General features: G+C 48.3%; 1 protein-coding gene and 1 pseudogene across 1 annotated transcript in view; one reads left to right on the forward strand and one right to left on the reverse strand.

Annotated features, from left to right (window-relative positions):
- LOC105988799 lies at nucleotides 1–9,383 on the forward strand (annotated as a pseudogene).
- The window catches only part of Sp110 (SP110 nuclear body protein), a 24,072-nt gene continuing 15,696 nt past the window's right edge, over nucleotides 9,113–17,488 (reverse strand). Inside the window, exons 7-12 of the mRNA XM_013027802.1 lie at nucleotides 17,193–17,327; nucleotides 16,152–16,220; nucleotides 14,605–14,733; nucleotides 10,762–10,860; nucleotides 10,235–10,377; nucleotides 9,113–9,494 (exon numbers count right to left, since the gene is read on the reverse strand). Of these exons, the coding sequence (XP_012883256.1) occupies nucleotides 9,435–9,494; nucleotides 10,235–10,377; nucleotides 10,762–10,860; nucleotides 14,605–14,733; nucleotides 16,152–16,220; nucleotides 17,193–17,327 (635 nt within the window). The 3' untranslated portion in view covers nucleotides 9,113–9,434. The remainder of the gene's footprint in view (nucleotides 9,495–10,234; nucleotides 10,378–10,761; nucleotides 10,861–14,604; nucleotides 14,734–16,151; nucleotides 16,221–17,192; nucleotides 17,328–17,488) is intronic.

Genomic DNA, 17,488 nt, shown 5'->3' on the forward strand with positions numbered 1-17,488 from the left:
ATGGTTAGACACAGTCGACAACTTCTTGTGTACAGAAGCAGTATCGCCACCAATGGAGTCCAGTTGGCTGCTCAATGTCACTTGGTGCAAAGAGAGCTCAGTGAATGCATTTACTTGGCCTTGAGAGAGCGGGTCCTGGACTGGGGCCTCTAAGTCCAAATTCTGCCACTGTGCAATATAAGTAAGCTTTGAGCAAGATCTACCTTACTATGTAAGTCAGCTTTCCGTAACCATAACAAATACCCAACAGGATCAAGGTTGGACCCATGCTTTGGGGTCTGTGGATTAAGCATATGATAAAGCAAAGCCACTCACCAAATGGTTAGGGAGCAAAAGAGAGAGGCGGGGAGGGATCCAAGGATCCCACAATCCCCTTCAAGGACTTGCCCAAAGACCTAAAGTTCTCCTACTAGGCCTGTTGAAGGCCCCAATAGCACCCTCTGGTGACTAAGTCTTTTAAAAATGTGGGCTGTTGTGGGATTGCAAGCCAAACTCCAGCCTTTCTAAGTCTTTGTATATGATGGAAGCACTTGGTGGGGAAAGATACCAGGAGGGTGAGGTGTGTGTCCTTACAATAGTTATGATCCCTACAAGGTACCCAATAGCTGGGCCTCAGGGGCTCATGCCTGTCATCCTAGCTACTCAGGAGGCTGAGATCTGAGGATCACAGTTCCAAGCCAGCCCGGAAAGGAAAGTCCATGAGACTTTTATCTCCAATTAACCATCAAAAACTGGAAGTGACACTGTGGCTCAATCGGTAGAGCGCTCACCTTGAGCTAAGAGTGTAGGGACAGCGCCCAAGCCCAGAGTTAAATCCCCACAACAACAACAACAACAACTCAGAGACAGTGCTCAGGCCCTGAGTTCAAGCCCTACAACTGACCAAAGAAACGCACCCAGTAAATGTCATCCACTTTTGTTGTCATTACCATTGATGTCCCCTTCAAACCCCTGAACTGAGATGAATTCAGGCTCTGGGTTAAGGACTTCCTGCGCCTTTCTCAACTTTTGCACAGACCTTTTTTTTTTTTTTTTTTTGCCAGTCCTAGGACTTTAACTCAGGGCCTGAGCACTGTCCCTGAACTTCTTTTGCTCAAGGATAGCACTGTACCACTTGAGCCACAGTACCACTTCTGGCTTTTTCTGTTTATGTGGTACTGAGGAATCAAACATACATACAAGGCTTCATGCATGCAAGGTAAGCACTCTACCACAAAGCCACATTTCCAGCCCTTGCCCTGACTTTTGTACATGCTTTACTAAGAAGTATTTAGCAGTTAATGATTTAAAATGTGCTTTATGCTTCTAATTGCAAAAGTTCTGCCACTCAGAGATGAAAAAGGATGCCTAAGCATTAGAACCTTGACCCGTATCTGAGCGATTTCGCTGAGTACTGAGAAAATATCTTGCAAACCTTCCTTTTGGAGGACAGCTTAGATGCTTACTCTCTCAGATAAAGAGAAGACCACCATCCCCCCCCCCCTGCCCATTTCTCCTGTTTGTTTGATTTCCAACCAAAGCGATCTAAAATGGTCACTCTTTACCCAGTCCATCCCTCGTGACTTCACAGATCAGATCAGAGAGCTGGAAAACCACACAGGAAGGAAGGAAGCATTCATGCAGACTCAGTCATTGATCTCTTTCCAAGCCAAGCTATCCCTGATCACCTTGAACTTGTCTTCTGAGCACTGAAACATCTCGGACTGGCTGAGGCCAGAGTGAAAGCTTCTGTCTATGCGGTCATTTTCTCTTTGCCCCATTTGGCACCCCATCATCATCATCATCATGATAGTGGCTCAGAAGGAGAAACTGAGGAAAGAGGGCCAATACTTCTTGATTGCATCTTCTTGATTATTTACCTTGTGTCTTCTGGGGGTCATTTTCTTTTTATGAGTCTGGTCGTGGGGCCTGAACTCTGGGCCTGGGCGCTGTCCCTCAGCTCTTCAGCTCAAGGCTAGCGCTCTACCACTTGAGTCACAGCGCCACTTCCGGCTTTTTTATTTTTTCTGCTTATGTGGTGCTGAGGAATCGAACCCAGCGCCTCATGCATGCAAGGCAAGCACTCTACCACTGAGCCACCTTCCCAGCCTGGGGGTCATTTTCTAAGGAATGTAGGCCTTGCTGGCGTTGGCCAACAGCCTCCTGCTGCCTGCTAGCTGGTGCTTTGGGGGTTCAGAAAAGTGCTGGAGAAAGGATTGTTCTCCCTTGTCCCTAGTGGCGATCAATGCTTAAGGGGGTGTCTGCTGCCCCACCCCGTCCCTCCCCCTCCCCCCACATATCTCTACCTTTTGTTGGTTCAGTGAAGTGTGGGATGCTGGCTTGGGCATCCATTGTGTTCAGGAATGTTTGCTTGTTCCTGACAGAGGGTACACACCATGCTCTGGTGGCTGTGATTGAGTCTGCACCCTGCCCCGTGACCTTGAGCGGAGCTCCTGCTGGAGTCTTTGGCATGGGATTCCTTTGCCCTCTTCTGTCTGTCATTCCCATGTTACTCACGGATCTAGCAAGGACCACAACGGCCCTTCTTTCCGATAGATCAAACGTGAAAGCCAAGAACACAGTCCTAACTCATTTGGTGCCTGTTAAGTGTACAGGTGAGGCCAATCCTGATGTGTGGGGTGTTTTGCCTAAATCTGGTGCTTTTTGGTGTGATTTCACATTTGTTCTGTGTGTGTGTGTGTGTGTGTGTGTGTGTGCATGCATACATGCTGGTATTGGTTCCTTAGCTTTTTCCACTCAAAGTTGGTGCTTTACCACTTGAACCACAGCTTCACTTTTGCCTTTTTTGGTGGTTTATTGGAGATAAGAGTCTTACAGACTTTCCTTATCCGGTCTGACTTTGAATGGAGATCCTCAGATCTCAGCCTCCTGAGTAAGTAGAGGCAGGAACCTCTCGCGCCAGCCTCAGTGCTGTGACCCTCTCTGCTCCTGGGCCCTGGAACTGGAGCCGCACAGCAAACCGCAGGGCTGGGTGTGCCGCTGGGGGCTGCGGTCAAGAGATGAGGGGCAGGGGGGGGTGGCGTCGCTTTAAACAAAAACTCAGCCGTTTTGGATGGATAACTCCAGTCCTGTGGGACACATCTGGTCAGGCTGGGACCTGGCTCTCCCTCAGGCGCTGGGATTGGCTTTTGAAGAACACTCAGTACATCACAGGTAGGTGTTGGGCTTGTAAATTTTTCTGTGGCACTTGCTGAATTGGTCTCAGAGAAATCATTTTAAGGTCTTTCGTTGTAAACCCAGATTTTTGACCGCCTGCCCTACTGCATGGGAGTTAGGGGTGCTCAGAATGCCCTTGTTTCAGAGGCTCAGAAACTATCCATTGTCGATCAGGACTCTGGCTGTTCCTCTTAGGGAAATTAAATGAGGTTCTAACCAAAAACTAACCAAAAACTCCCAACAACTAACTAGCAGAGGCCTCAAAAAACTGGGTGGGCTGGGGTGTCTCTTATGAGGTTAGAATGCTTGCCTAGACTGCACGAAATTCTGGGAGCAATTCCCACTACCATACCAAAATTAAATTAATTAATTATTAAAGAAAAGAAAAGCCAGGTGTCTGTGAGGATCTCTGCTCAAAGCCAGTCTGTGAGCAAGGAAAGTCTGTGAGACTCTTATCTCCAATTAACAACCCCCAAAGCTGGAAGTGATGCTGTGGCTCAAATGGTAGAGTGCTAGCCTTGAAAAAAGAAACTCAGGGACAGCACTCAGGGCGTGAGCTCAAGCCCCATGACAGGCACAAAGAAAAGGGCGGGGGGAGAGGGGAGTAAGAGGCTGGTTGTTTTCTTCTGTAAAAATGTCTGCAGATATAAACCAGGCCTACGTGCCAGCTCTGCAACTGGCAGGCTCAGGCTCTTTTACTCTCCCATGATCAGTGTGCTAATCATGACCCAAAATGGCTGTGAGTGCCCCTAGCATCACATCCAAACTCCAGCCAATGGGAGGAAGGGGAAGAACACATTTTATAGGAATTACATAAAACTTTTTTAACATCTAACTGCCTAAAATTTTAAACATTTAAAGTTAAAAAATTAAAAATTACCTTTCTCTGCTTAGCTTTAGGGAAGGGTAGGGGCAGTTTTAGTTGGGTGACACTGTTCCCAGCTAAAAGTTGGGGTTCCTAGTACTAAGAAAGGAGAATAGACATTGAGGGGGGCACATCATTTCAAGGACCATTGTCTCCTCAAACTATGAAGATAATGTGTGGGCATGATCACCACACACACACATCCTGCATTTCACTATTCTCTGCAAAGAGAGTTAACTGTGTAGGATCCAGAAAGTTCTGAGTGTCTCCTTTCAGCTGCCAGAGAGAATGACATTGCCCAGGAGAACAGCGATCCACCTCACACATGGGGTTAATGCACCAGGTAAATCCAAGCGAGTCTGAAGCAGGAGAATGAGACAAATTCTTGCAGGAATTTGCCTTTGGTGCTTTTGGGTTTTGCTTTGCTTCTGTGTGTGCTGGTACTGGAGCAATCTTTTTATCTCACTGGGCTTTTTTTACCCAAGAGTGGTACTCTACCAACTGAGCCATACCTTTACTTTTGGCTTTTTGCTGGTTATTGGAAGTAAGAGTCTTATGGATTTGCCCACTTGGGTTAACTCTGAACCACAGCCCCTGGATCTCAGCCTCTTGGGTAGCTAGGATTACAGGTGTGAGCCATTGGTTTCTGGCTCACAAATCTTTCATTCTTTCCTTCTCTCTCCTCTCCTCTCTCCACTTCTCCCTCTCTTCTCCCCACCCCTCCCCTGACTTCTCTGTCATCCTGTGGCTTGAACGCAGAGTCCACGCACTGTTCCTGAGCTCTTTTTGCTCAAGGCTAGTGTTCTACCACTTGAGCCACATTCTGACTTTTTGGGTGGTTAATTGGGGATAAGCATTATCTTCCTGCCTAGGCTAGCTCCAAATCACCTCCTGAGTATCTATGATGACAGGTGTGAGCCACAGGTGCCAGCTTTCCACTTTAACTCCTGGACGACTATTATGTCTGCTCTTCATGTACATGTGCATTACCTTAGGTGTCTGCGAGGCTCTATTTGGCCAGATGCCACCTCTGCCTAGTATGAACATGCACCAGTGCTGGGCAGGGTTCCGGTGGACCAAATGAGGTGCCAGCCGCTGCTGTTGTTGCAGGGGAGGGGGAAAGGAGGGGGGAGGGAGAGAATGCTTTGAATAAACTATGGCCATCATCTCTGCCATGTCTCAAATTTTCTTTGGAAAATTTAACTGAAAAAATTAAAGTTCTGATGGTTTTCATTTGCATTTATAGTTCTACCCTGGGAGGCTGGAGGAGCGTGGGGAGAGTGAGCCCGGATGAGGCCTTGCTGGCAGTGTGGCTGGGGAAATTCTCTCCTTTTCTGAACTGGAGGCAGCTGGCCTCAGGGATCTGAAGAGCCTGCCCCCAGGGATTCTCCTTCAGTCTGGGGTTGTTGCTTTCTTTGGGGGGTCACCCTGTCTGGCCTTCACTGGGGCCTGGTTCTGTCCAGCAAGGCTGCAGTGGGTGGCCTGTGCGGTGGGTAGGGCCCCCACAGGGCCAGACCTCCGCTGCAGAGCCTCCAGGTGGAGGCAGGAGGCTGCCACAGTGCTAACTCAGCAAGGGACGCGAGATGGGTTTTACTGAGCCATTGCCAGACCGAGTCCTTTATTTTATGTATTCTTGTCCAGTGACCTTGCGTCTCCATTTTGGAAAGGTATGGATGACTAATTGGGGGCTGGGTATCTTTTGCTGCCTGTGAAAGAACTCTTCATAGTTTCATCCAGGGCCGGGGCAAGCGCTCCTTCAGCCTAACAAAGCCTGGCCAGGGTCCAGGAGTGGTGGTGGATGCCCCTGATGTCAGCACTTAGGAGACTGAGGAAGATCGTGCGTTTGAGGCCAATGTGGGCTATATAGTCACGGGTCCCTGAGTACAGTCTGGCGAAGCTGAACCGCACCAGGAGCTTCCCTTGTAGCAGTGCCCGCAGCGGAGGAGGAACCAGCACTGCTCAGTGGGTCTGTTTCCACAGCATTCAGGTGTTGGTAAGAACATGCCTTGGAGAAAGCATCACTTTAGGCTTCTTCCTTTTACAGGTCTGAGGAGAAAAAAGGATTCCTCCCTCCCTCCCTTTCTTCCTCACCCCCTCCTTTCTTTCATCTTTCTTTTTTGCAGAGTCAAAGCAGCTTAGTTTCTTATCTGAGCCTCTCTGGCACACAGGTGCACATGCCCAAGTTCCCATCTCTCACCATCCAGCCAAGAAGAGTCCCTCAGTGCCAACAGCTTCGAAAGATACCCAAAGGCTGGGCAGTGGAGGCTCAGCCTACAATACTCGCTACTCAGGAGGCTGAGATCTAGAGAACCAAGTTTCTAGACCAACCTGGACAGAAAAGTCTTGGAAATTCTCCTTCAAAACAATCAGCAAAAAGCTGGGCTGGAGGCATGGCTTAAATAGTAGAACACCAGATGAGAGGCCAACAGTTAGGGTGCTAAGAGAGTCAAAGATGTTATACAAAACCACAGACAAAGCTGGGTGCCAGTGGCTCATGCATGTAATCCTAGCTACTCAGGAGGATGAGATCTGAGGATCATGGTTCAAAGCCAGCCTAGGCAAGAAAGTCCATGAGACTCTTATCTCCAATAAACCACTCAGAAAACTGGAAGTAGCACTGTGGCTCAAAGTGGTAGAGCGCTTGCCTTGAGCTGAAGAGCTGAAGGACTGCACCCAGACCCAGAGTTCAAGCCCCACAACCAACAAAACAACAACAAAACCACAGACAAGAACCCTTGTCTCTCCTCCACACACATAAATGCTTGGGTATCCCCTGCACAAGGTAATCCTTCTTTGAACTAAAGACAATCAGGAGAAGTTTCTTTTATCTGTGTCGACAGACCATCTCCTCTCTGGGTGAGGAACTTCCCAAGCCACTGCCCTTTCCTTTGTCCCTAGGACACTGCACATGGAGCTACCTAGACCCCAGGACTGGGATCTTTCTGAGGTTACCAGTCTGCCTCTTTTTTTTTTTCTTTCAGTCTTGGGGCTTGAACCCAGGGCCTGGACATTGTTCCTGAGCTTTCCTTCTCAGTATTAGCACTCTTAACACTTTGAGCCACAGGGGATCTCTTCTGATTTTCTGGTGGTTAATTGGAGATGAGTCTCATGGATTTTTCTGCCTGGGTTGGCTTTGAACTACGATCCTCACATTTCAGCCTCTTGAGTAGCTAGGATTGCAGGCACAAGCCACCGGTATCTTTCTTTTGCCTCGGGTTTGACCCGTGGCCATCCTCGCCCTCCCCCTAGACACCTGTCCTGGTAGCTCAGACCTTCGCAAGCCAGGACTCCACCAGGCCCTGGAGCGGGCAGTTTCTGGTACACATCTGCGCAAGGAGACGCTCTGTGCTCTAGTCCGGTCCCATAACGGAGGCTGCGGTTCCATCTTTATATTTAGTGCTGACAGACTTGAGATGCTTCTAATCACCCCATATTTGGGCAAGGCAGGTAAGTACATGCAAATCTGTCCTGCCTCAGGGGCTGAGGGAGCTCAAACCAGGGCAGCCCTGATGCCAGCAAGGAAGTTCTACCTTGGCTCCAATCTCATTCAACACCAGAGCCGTTTTTGGATCTCCCGTGTGGAAATGCATCTTCACTGCACCAGGAGACTGGGTTAAGTGCGCCCCTCCCACCGTGTCGTCATGGGGCATTGTAAATCAAGTTATTAAAGAACTTTATTTTATCCTGGTTACAAAAGTTAAGAGTCACTGTAACAGTTCTAACCGTATATAAATACAGAAGCGCCTATTTGCCCCAGGTGGTTCTTTCAGGTATTTTTCTAGGCACAGGTCACAGGGTTCACATAAACTGAGCCAGGATCTTTGCATACGCTTGTTCTTTGGAGGGGTGCTGGTCGGGGGGCTTGAGGTAAGGGTCTTGGCACTGTCCTTGAGCTTCTTTTGCTCAAGAATAGCACTTGAGTCACAGGTCTTGTTTTTTTTTGTTTTGTTTTGTTTTGGCAGTTTACTGGAGATAATTGTCTTAGGGGCTCTTATTTGAGATTCTCAGATCTCAGTCTGGAGTGGCTAGGATTACAGGCATGAGTCACCAGCGCCCTCTTCTTGTAAATCCAGTCACATTAGATGAGAGCCTTACTACCATGGCCTCATTTAACTTCAATCACTTCCTAAAGTCAGACCTCCAAATAGGATAGCTGGATTAAATTTCTACCCTCCTCCTATTTTTTTTTTGATTTTTTTTTGGGGGTCCTGTCGTGGGGCCTGAACTCTGGGGCTGGGTGCTGTCCCTCAGCTCTTCAGCTCAAGGCTAGCGCTCTACCACTTGAGCCACAGTGCCACTTCTGGCTTTTTTTTTCTTTTTGCTTATGTGGTGCTGAGGAATTGAACCCAGGGCCTAGGCAAGCACTCTACCACTGAGCCATCTTCCCAGCCCCCCTCCTCCTATTATGCAATGGAGATTTACGTTCCAACATCAGTTTTGATGGGAGACATTGAAGCCATAGCAACATCTATGAATTCAAGTATTAAAAAACGCTCTCTGTAGATATACCAGCTTATTTTATGATATGGGTAGAATTTTAATGTTACACTGAACATCCTCAATTCTACCTCAGTCCTAATCAGCATGTCATACCCATAATCCTAGCTACTCAGAAGGTTGAGATCTAAGGAAGGCCTGCATGACTCTTATCTTCAATTAACTACCAAAAACCTGGCAGTGGAGATTAGCTCAACTGGTAAAACACCAGCCAAAAGCCTAAGTGACAGAGCCTAGGCACCCCAGTACCTGTGCACGCACGGACATGCACACGCACACGCACACAGGAAAGCATGGAAAGATGGTTTATACATAAGTAGCACCAGGGGACCATTATATTAAATGTTACATGAAAGTCAGGTGCTGGTGGCTCATCATAGAAAGCCAAGAGCTACTTCTAGCTTCTCAGGAGATTGAGATTTGAAAATCTCAGTTCAAAGCCAGCCTGGATAGGCAAGTCCATGAAACATCTCCAATAAAACTGACCCCCCCCGAAAAAAAAAAGCTGGAAGTAGAGCTCTGGCTCAACTGGTAGAACACCAGACTTGAGGGGGAAAAAAAAAAAAAGCTCAGAGACAACACCCAGGCTTTGAGTTCAAGCCTTAGGGTCAGCACAAAACAAACAACAATACAACCAACGAAACTCTGAATGCAGACAAAGGTTAGGCCAGTCTCTGAAGAACAGATGCACCAGGGCCTCTGCTGGAAGTTCCCGTGTAATGGGAGGCTCGTGAGCCGGATCTGCGCATGAGTAACTTGTCCTGATTTTTGTCTCAAGGAGTCCTGTGGCTCCTTGTCCCTAGTAACTGGTGGTAACGGAGGCCGGGGCATGGAGCAGCATGCTGGAGCATGCTGGAGCGGCTGATGAGGTTGCCTTCGGAGCTGGGACACAAGAGCCGGAGGACGTGCTGGGAATTCACCTGCTAGTGACCTTTCGCTTCATATTCACTTTTGAAGGGCAGAACAAAAGTCTTTTCTGAAAGAAGGAGTTGATAAGGGGAGGTTATTCTGGAAGCGCCTTATCCCAGCTCCCCCTTCCCAATAAATGTCTCTATCTAGATGCCAAGCAGGCTGTCAAGTGCATGCAATGTGAAAGCAAAGCCTAGCTATCCCCCAATTCATTCTTTTGGATTTCGCTTGATGATAAAATGATTTTCTCCCCTTGTAACTTAAATCAAGCTTTTCTTTCTCCCATCCTCTCCCTATGATTTTTTTTCATCCATTTCCTCTTTAGCTAAAACCCTTATAACTGGATCCCCGGGATGATGAACTGAGTTATTACTGAGCCCGAATCACAAAGGTGAGAGCCCTCTGCAGGTGTCAGGGACGGAAGAGCACGCCAGAGCAGAGAGAGGCGGCCACAGACGCTGCTGAGGGAACACTTCCCACACGAGCGGGGCTGTCACCGGGGGTCTTCTGGGTAGGGGATGTACAAGGCAAACTCCTGCGATCTCTCAAAAGCACCAGGCAAAGTTCTGAACTCTCTCCTGATCTCAAAACCCTTTTTGCCTGCACTCAGAATTCGCCCCCTGGCTGATCTGCAGGGGAGGGCTTCAGCAGCAGCGCCAATCTGCATTCCGCTCTGAACACGGAGCGGTTTCTAACTCATTCTGTCCAAGCATAATTGGGAATGCCTTCACATTTCTGCCACAGAAATTCTACTCGTCCTTCTGGGGCTTGAACCCATCCTGGATCAGCCCCTGGTTCGTGTAATACCTCCATCAGGTGCCGCAAGGTCTGTCCCCTGCAGCGCACGCTCTTCTTCCAGTCTTTTGACTTTTCTCTCTTTCCTTCAACTACAAATTCGTCGGGTGTGAACCAGGTTCCCTCCTCGTTCTGAATGCACTTCTCTGAAGAACCTGTGAGAGAACACAGGCCATCCAGGACCCACTTCAACCCTAGGACCTCACCCCTCACCCCCGGGCTCCTAACTGTGCTCTCCCACTTCCCCAGGCCAAGGGGGACGCCCGTAATGCTTGGCCAGCAGCGTGTGTCTTCTGCTCTCTTCAGGCAGTAAGGACATGGTGACCAGTATTGTAGGGTCCACAGATAACTTCCTGGGGGGCAGGACAGGTCCCTTTCCAGAACGTGGAAAGGTTCGGAAATTCTCCATCAGGAGGAATTTTTCTCAGCAGTCTGCCCAGCAGGGTTTCTTTCCTGATCAGTTACACACAGGACACTCTCTCCCCTGCCAGCCCTTCCTCCTTCCTGGGATTAAAGGAGCAGGTGTGCAAGCAACACACCTTGCTGCATCTTCTCCTTATATAAAACCCCCTTGGCATCACCACAGGTCACAGGCAGCATAGGTGAGAGAAAATCTACAGCATCATCTTCTGGTTTTTCTAAAAGTAGAAGAGATTGGTTGGTTACCCAGCCTTCGTTCACTGTCTCCAGAGGGCTGACTCACAGGAACTGCAATAAAAACCGTAACATAAGCTGCGCACCGGTGCTCACACCTGTAATCCTAGCTACTCAGGAGGCTGAGATCTGGGGACTGCAGTTCAAAGCCAGCCTGGGCAGGAAAGTTCATGAGACTCTTCTCTCCAATAAACCACCAGAAAAATGGAAGTGGCGTTGTAGCTCAAGTGGTAGAGCACTAGCCTTGAGCTGAAGAGCTGAGGGACAGCGCCCAGGCCCAGAGCTCAAGACCCACAACTGACCAAAAAAAAAAAAATCGTAACACACAAAAATAGAAATGAGCCGGGCGCTGGTGGCTCACGCCTGTAATTCTAGCTACTCAGGAGGCTGAGATCTGAGGATCAAGGTTCAAAGCCAGCCTGGGCAGGAAAAGCTGTGAGACTCTTATCTCCAATAAACCACCAGAAAACCAGAAGTGGCACTGTGGCTCAAGTGGCAGAGCACTAGCCTTGAGCTGAAGAGCTGAGGGACAGTGCTCAGGCCCAGAGTTCAAGCCCAATGACTGACCAAAAATAAATAAATTGAAATGCATCAGAGTCTCTGGTTAGTACAGGAAGCCTTCCATGTTGACAGTCTCCAGTGAATGACCACCATGAGCCCGTCATCAGACACAAGGCTTTGAGAGAACACACGGGGCTGAGCCTGGGTGCTGTCCCTCAACTCTTCAGCTCAAGGCTAGAACTTGAGCCACTCCACCACTTCCAGTTTTTCTGGTGGTTTATTGCAGATAAGAGTCTCATGGACTTTCCTGACCGGGCTGGCTTTGAACCACGATCCTCAGCTCTGCCTCCTGAGTAGCTAGGATTATAGGTGTGAGCCACCAGTGTCTGGCTTGTGCTTCCATTTTTAAGCTCATGGGCCATCACTAACACTCTCTAGCCTTAGATACCAGCCTGCTCATCTTCTGTGCGTGGACAAGATGACTACCCCAAATATTTCCTTATGCTCAAGTAGCCAGAGAAAAGGTCTCTGTTCATAATCTTATTTCCTAGCCAGGCACTGGTGTAATCTTAGCTACTCAGGAGGCTAAGCTCTGAGGATCATGGCTCAAAGCCAGTCCAGGCAGGAAAGTCTATGACATTCCTCTCCAACTAACCAGAGAAAAAGCCAGAAGTGGAGCTGTGGCTCAAGTGAGCACTAGCCTTGAGTGAAAAAGCTGAGGGACAATGTCCAGGCCCTGAATTCAAACCCTAATACTGATGTGTGTGTGTGTGTGTGTGTGTGTGTGTGTGCGTGCGCGCACACATACACACATAAAAATTTCATTTCTTGGCTTAAAGCAAGACTTGTGTCAGCACTGAGAGATGGTGTCAGTCTTCATTGTTTGCTGTCTCATTTCATTTTGTCATTTGAATAAAAGAAAACTCTGGAAAGTTCTAGATTTGCAAATTACTCATGGAGAGATGTTGCAGCTCAGAAGCTCAGAGCAGGGAATCTCTGGTTCAGATTTAAGAGAAGCAGATCAAAGGGTATAAGGGAGATATGAGCAGCCCCCTCCAGCCTCAGTGTGGTGAATTCACCGTCCAGGTGCTGGGTCTTGGGTGACAGAATGAACTTTCTAGGCCTTTAGTAATGATACAGAAACCATCACACCCACAAGGAGTCACGGGGGACATCCAGTCCAACGCTTTCTCTTACCTTATGCACTTAATAAAAGACTCAAAGGGAAAACAGGGGTGGATAACAAAATAGCATCAGGAAGTGGAGCTGTGGCTTTAGCCTTGAGCAAAAAAACTCAAGGGATAGTGGCCATGCCTTGAGTTCAAGTCCCAGGATCGCACACACAGACCCAAAAAGAATAGCACCAATGTGGCATAGCCATTAATTACTTTGAAAAGATACGAAGAGATGTGGGGCCCCTGGGAAATGGCACCCCTCAAGAGAACGCCAAAGGGGGCCCAGCCCAGGAGGAGCAGGGGCTGACCACCAGGTGAGGCACAGAGTGCGGAGCAGAGAACTTTGTCCCACAGCCTGCCAGCCAGCTCTCTCTGTGGGTCTCCACTGCACTGAATCCCCTGGGTGAGGGGCGGGGAGGCGGGGCCTGGGAGCCAGAGCTGGTGGCTTTGTGATCCTGGCTTAGCCAAGTGTGGGGTGCTGTTATCCAATCTGAACTAGAGACTTGCTGCTGCTGGTTCTCACCACTGAGGGGGAGGAGCTGCAGGCATCCTTGGGCCACTGGGAGCTCGGCAGGGGATAAGCACGACCATGGGGACTTCCCACAGCTCTCCATGTCCACAGAGATGTCTTTCCTAACGCCCGCCCTGTGACACATACAGAGCAGGACACAGAGGTCCCGGATGTGCTTGCACGCAGGTACAGGGGCGTGAGTGTGAGCAGCCCACGTGCAGAGGGGGCCCACTCCCTCCCACCCCTGCTGTAGGGAGGGCACAGGGGTGGGGGCCAGCAGGCCTGAGGCCTCCCAAACCCACCCTGTCGCTAAATGCAGCTTTCTGGTTTGTTCCCAGCCATGCCGAGTCTGGCCCACCGGCCCTCCAGCACCAGCGCGCCATTTCCAAAGGGAAACTACAGGAGTGATTGATTCTGGCCACATTAGTTAAGTGTGAACAAACACCGAGGGGCTGTAGGTAAGCAATGGATGAGCAAGGATTTCAAGGAATAAAATGCACTGTGGAGGAAGGGGAGAGAAAAACCTGATGGAGAGCACAAGTGGCACAGGGGAAAAACCTAATAAGCAAGCTCAAGAGTAATTCCCAGAATGCTTACCACGCACAGGGGGAAGGGCACAAGGCGAAGATTATGGAAGAGGAGGGGGGGCAGCCTGGGGAAGGCCTGGCAGGGGGGTGATGGCTCAGGCACACATCCCAGCTGAATTCGAAGTGCCGAAAGGCCAGAGGAGGGAGGGAGGCAGAGCCGATACTGAGGGACACAGGGGACAGCCGTCAGAGCGCGGCAGTTTCCTGGAAGACTAGGAAATGTCCGGATGTGTATGAGGAAGAGACCTGAGCAGGAAGGAAGGGAAAGCACGCCGTGCCATCTGACCTTGTCATGAGAAACCTAGAGGGACCCTTATGAAGCAAAAATGGCTTCCCTTGCTAAGGAAAGCTAGCCAGCAAGGACTGATAGAAAGGACTGCTACAAATACTATACCTCAGCTTCTCAAAAAGTTATGCCACAAATCCTGGAAATAAAGGGATGAACAGCCTTAAAAGGATTACATAGAAAGGGTTTTTGTTTGTTTTTTGCCAGAACTGGAGCTTCACCTGGTGCTCGGCTAGAAAGGAGAATGTACATAAAGCAGTGTTTCCCGCTGCTGGGCATGTTTGGCAATGGATGGAAAGCTTTGGCTTGTCAGGAATGGGGTGCAGACTCTTCAAGTATATAGTGGGCAGAAGCCAGCAAAGCTGGCACCCACCAGCCTCCATGATGAAGAATTACCTGGGCCATCTACTTTATAAACACTTTCCTGCTTTTTAATCCCTAAATTGGTGGAGAAACAAACTCATACCCCTAGAAGGCATCATCAGTGGGTATGTGAGGACCAGGTGAACTCCCCCGACAACACAGTGCTCCTCCCAACAGCCACTCCCACTGGTGGATCCTGGCTGGGTCACCCGGCTCCTCCCATTGAGTTTACCCATCTACCTGCCTTGCACGGGAGAGGCCCTCCACACCAGCCATCCAAGGGCAGATTGCACTGTCAGTCTTACCCTCTGCTGTGGCCTTCTGCGCACAGTCCATCTTTGCATCCTCGGCTGAGTCGGAGTTGTCCTTCCTCTGAGTTTCCTGATCCACCACTTGGGCTTTCTCCTGGATTCCACGCCCAGATGAAGCTGCCTCTGGGCCAAGAGTGGCTCGTGAATAGTTTAAATCAGGGCCCCAGTGAGTCTCTCCTTCCCCAAACTAGCACCCTCCTTCCTGTTTCCTGTCCTACCCTCCCTGAGCATTCTGTACCTAACCTCTCCATTTATTTCCCTTACTCCAGTATCTTCCTTACTCCAGTAGTTCCTGAGGTTTTTGCTCAAAGCTGGTACTCTACCACTTGAGAAACAGCCCCACTTCTGGCTTTTTGCTGGTTAATTGGAGATAAGAGTCTCACAGACTTTTGAGCAGGCTTCAAGCCTTGGTTCTCAGTGTTCAGCTTCTTCAGTAGCTAGCACTACAGGGGTGAGCCACCAGTACCCTGATTTTGTCTTCGTGTGCACATACACATGTGAGACAGTTAAGTTCACATTTGGACCTTTTTACCTTTCTCAAGTGGCTCAGTGGTAGACTCCCAGTCCGCCCTTCCACTTCCCCTTGGGCATCCCACATTAGAATGCGAGCTCCATGAGGGCAGGTGCCTGTACGCTTCACTTCAGGAGACCGAACGTATCTTTAGTGTAAGCATCTTTGGTGAATGACTGGATAACAGGTAGGATGGGTTTTTTTGTTTTTGTCAGTTGTGGCGCTTGAACTCAGGGCTGGGGTACTATCCCTGAGCTTTATCGCTCAAGGCTAGCACTCTACCACTTTGAGTCACAGTGTCACTTCCAGTTTTCTGGTGGTTAATTTGAGACTTTCCTGCCCAGGCTGGCTTCGAACTACAATCCCCACATCTCAGCCTCCTGACTAGCATGAATCACCAAGTGCCTGGCATGTTTTTGTTTTTTCAAATGTCAGCAGTATGTATCACATTGTTCCCTGGGCACAGGCTACCTAGACTGGCAAGTCACTGCCCAGCTGAGGTCATTTGAGAGGCTTCTGGTTTGGAATCTGCTTGTGGATTTCACTTTCCTTTGTTTATCCCTCCTGGCTTTGTCCTAAGCACGTCATCCAAATCTCAGGATTGTCTGATGGTCCATCAGCTCTAACTTCATGTCTTCCCTATGGTAAGAGAAAAGCTCCTGCATGTAATCCTAGTTACTCAGGATTCTGAGGATCGAAGTTTAAAACTAGCCTCAGCAAAAAAGCCCATGAAACTCTGATCTCTTAATTAACCAGCAAAAACTGGACGCGGAGCTGTGCCTCAAGTGGTACAGTGAGAGCAAGGGCCCCAAGTTCAAGTGCCAGTACTATGAGAGAAAGAGGAAGAGAGGGGGAGGAGGAGGGAGAGAGAGCTAGAGTGCAGCCTACCCTTTGGGAGCTGGTTTAGAGGACAGGGCTGGGGCAGTCAGGCTAGGGTGAACTGGGGGTCTGTGTGGCTGAGAGGAAGCCATGCTGGTTGGTTAAGTACAGACACCAACAGAGCAATGATTTCTCTGATTCTCTTTCTTACCTCTTGGAAGCCTTTTTTTCTGTCTTCTTCTTGAAGTTGACCAGATACATTTTTTTTTCTTCTTCTTTTCTGAAAAAAAAAAAAAGTATTATCTTATGGCTGCAAATACTCACCCACCAGCCAGAGATATCAATACTTTTTGTTTTTCCCTTGAGACCAAGTTTCACTATGCAGCCCAGGCTGATCTCAAACTCGCAACTCTCCTGTCTCTGCCTCCCAAGTGCTGGGATTAGAGGCTGCTCCACTATACCCAGCTAGCAATGCTAAGGGATTTTTTTTTTCTGCTTTCTATCACTTTTGAGGAGGCAAGAAATCCATGCAAGCTATGTGAAAAAAGGACTCTATTTGGCATGGAAATGAAAGAGTTAAAAATATAATAGAGAGATGCTAAATATCTAGCATTTAAAATATGTTACTCAGGGATGTGACACTGGTCAAGATGCATTGTTAAATGGTACCTCCTTTGTACAACTACTTTAAAAAATAAAATAGGTCACTTTCATTTTAATCAGTGTTTTTAAGACTACAAGAAATGACAAAAAAGATCTAAGCCATGGACATTAAAAGGATTTCTCAGCTGAAATTCAAAGCCAGATATCATGCAAGAAGAAGATAAATTTGACTGCTTAAAATATTTAGATGACCTCATCTCAAGAAACACTCGATTCATAGCTGGACACAGTCTCAGCAATAGTGCTAAGACCCCCAGGGGTACAGAGCTTGGTTCTTGAGGAGGTGTGAGAAATATTTGTATATAACTATATATGTATAAAACATAAAAATTATATATACACACAGAATATATATGTATATGTAACATAAAAACTCTATGCACAGATATATAAAATAGAGAGTATATATATGACATAGTATACATACATATATATATAATATATATATGAGAGTGTACATATATAACATACTGACGTTAAACCATTGTGAGGAGGGTTGTGACTGGGAAATAAAAACTAAAAGTGATCCATAGGGCAGCGATGATTGACAACAAAAGTTTGACCAATACTGATTTCAAGTACAACAGACCTGATTTGGGTTTCTGATGACTGAGCTCTGAGGTCTGCAATTCCAAGTCTTTACCATGGGTAGTTCTTGGTGGGGTGCTGGGTATCTTCTGGGGTGTCGTCCCTTCATTTATTTCTGAGGTCTCATGGCTGATCTCTGAGAAAAAACAAAACAAAACAAAACAAAAAACAATGGTGCTGGGTGCCAGTAGCTCAAACCTGTAATCCTAGTTACTCAGGAGGCTGAGATCAGAGGATCTCAAGGCCAGCCTGGCAGGAAAGTCTGTGAAACTTTTCTTTCTAGTTAATCACTAAAAA

This window comes from Dipodomys ordii, unplaced genomic scaffold (assembly GCF_000151885.1).
Source record: "Dipodomys ordii isolate 6190 unplaced genomic scaffold, Dord_2.0 Scaffold1, whole genome shotgun sequence".
Taxonomy (NCBI): Eukaryota; Metazoa; Chordata; class Mammalia; order Rodentia; family Heteromyidae; genus Dipodomys; species Dipodomys ordii.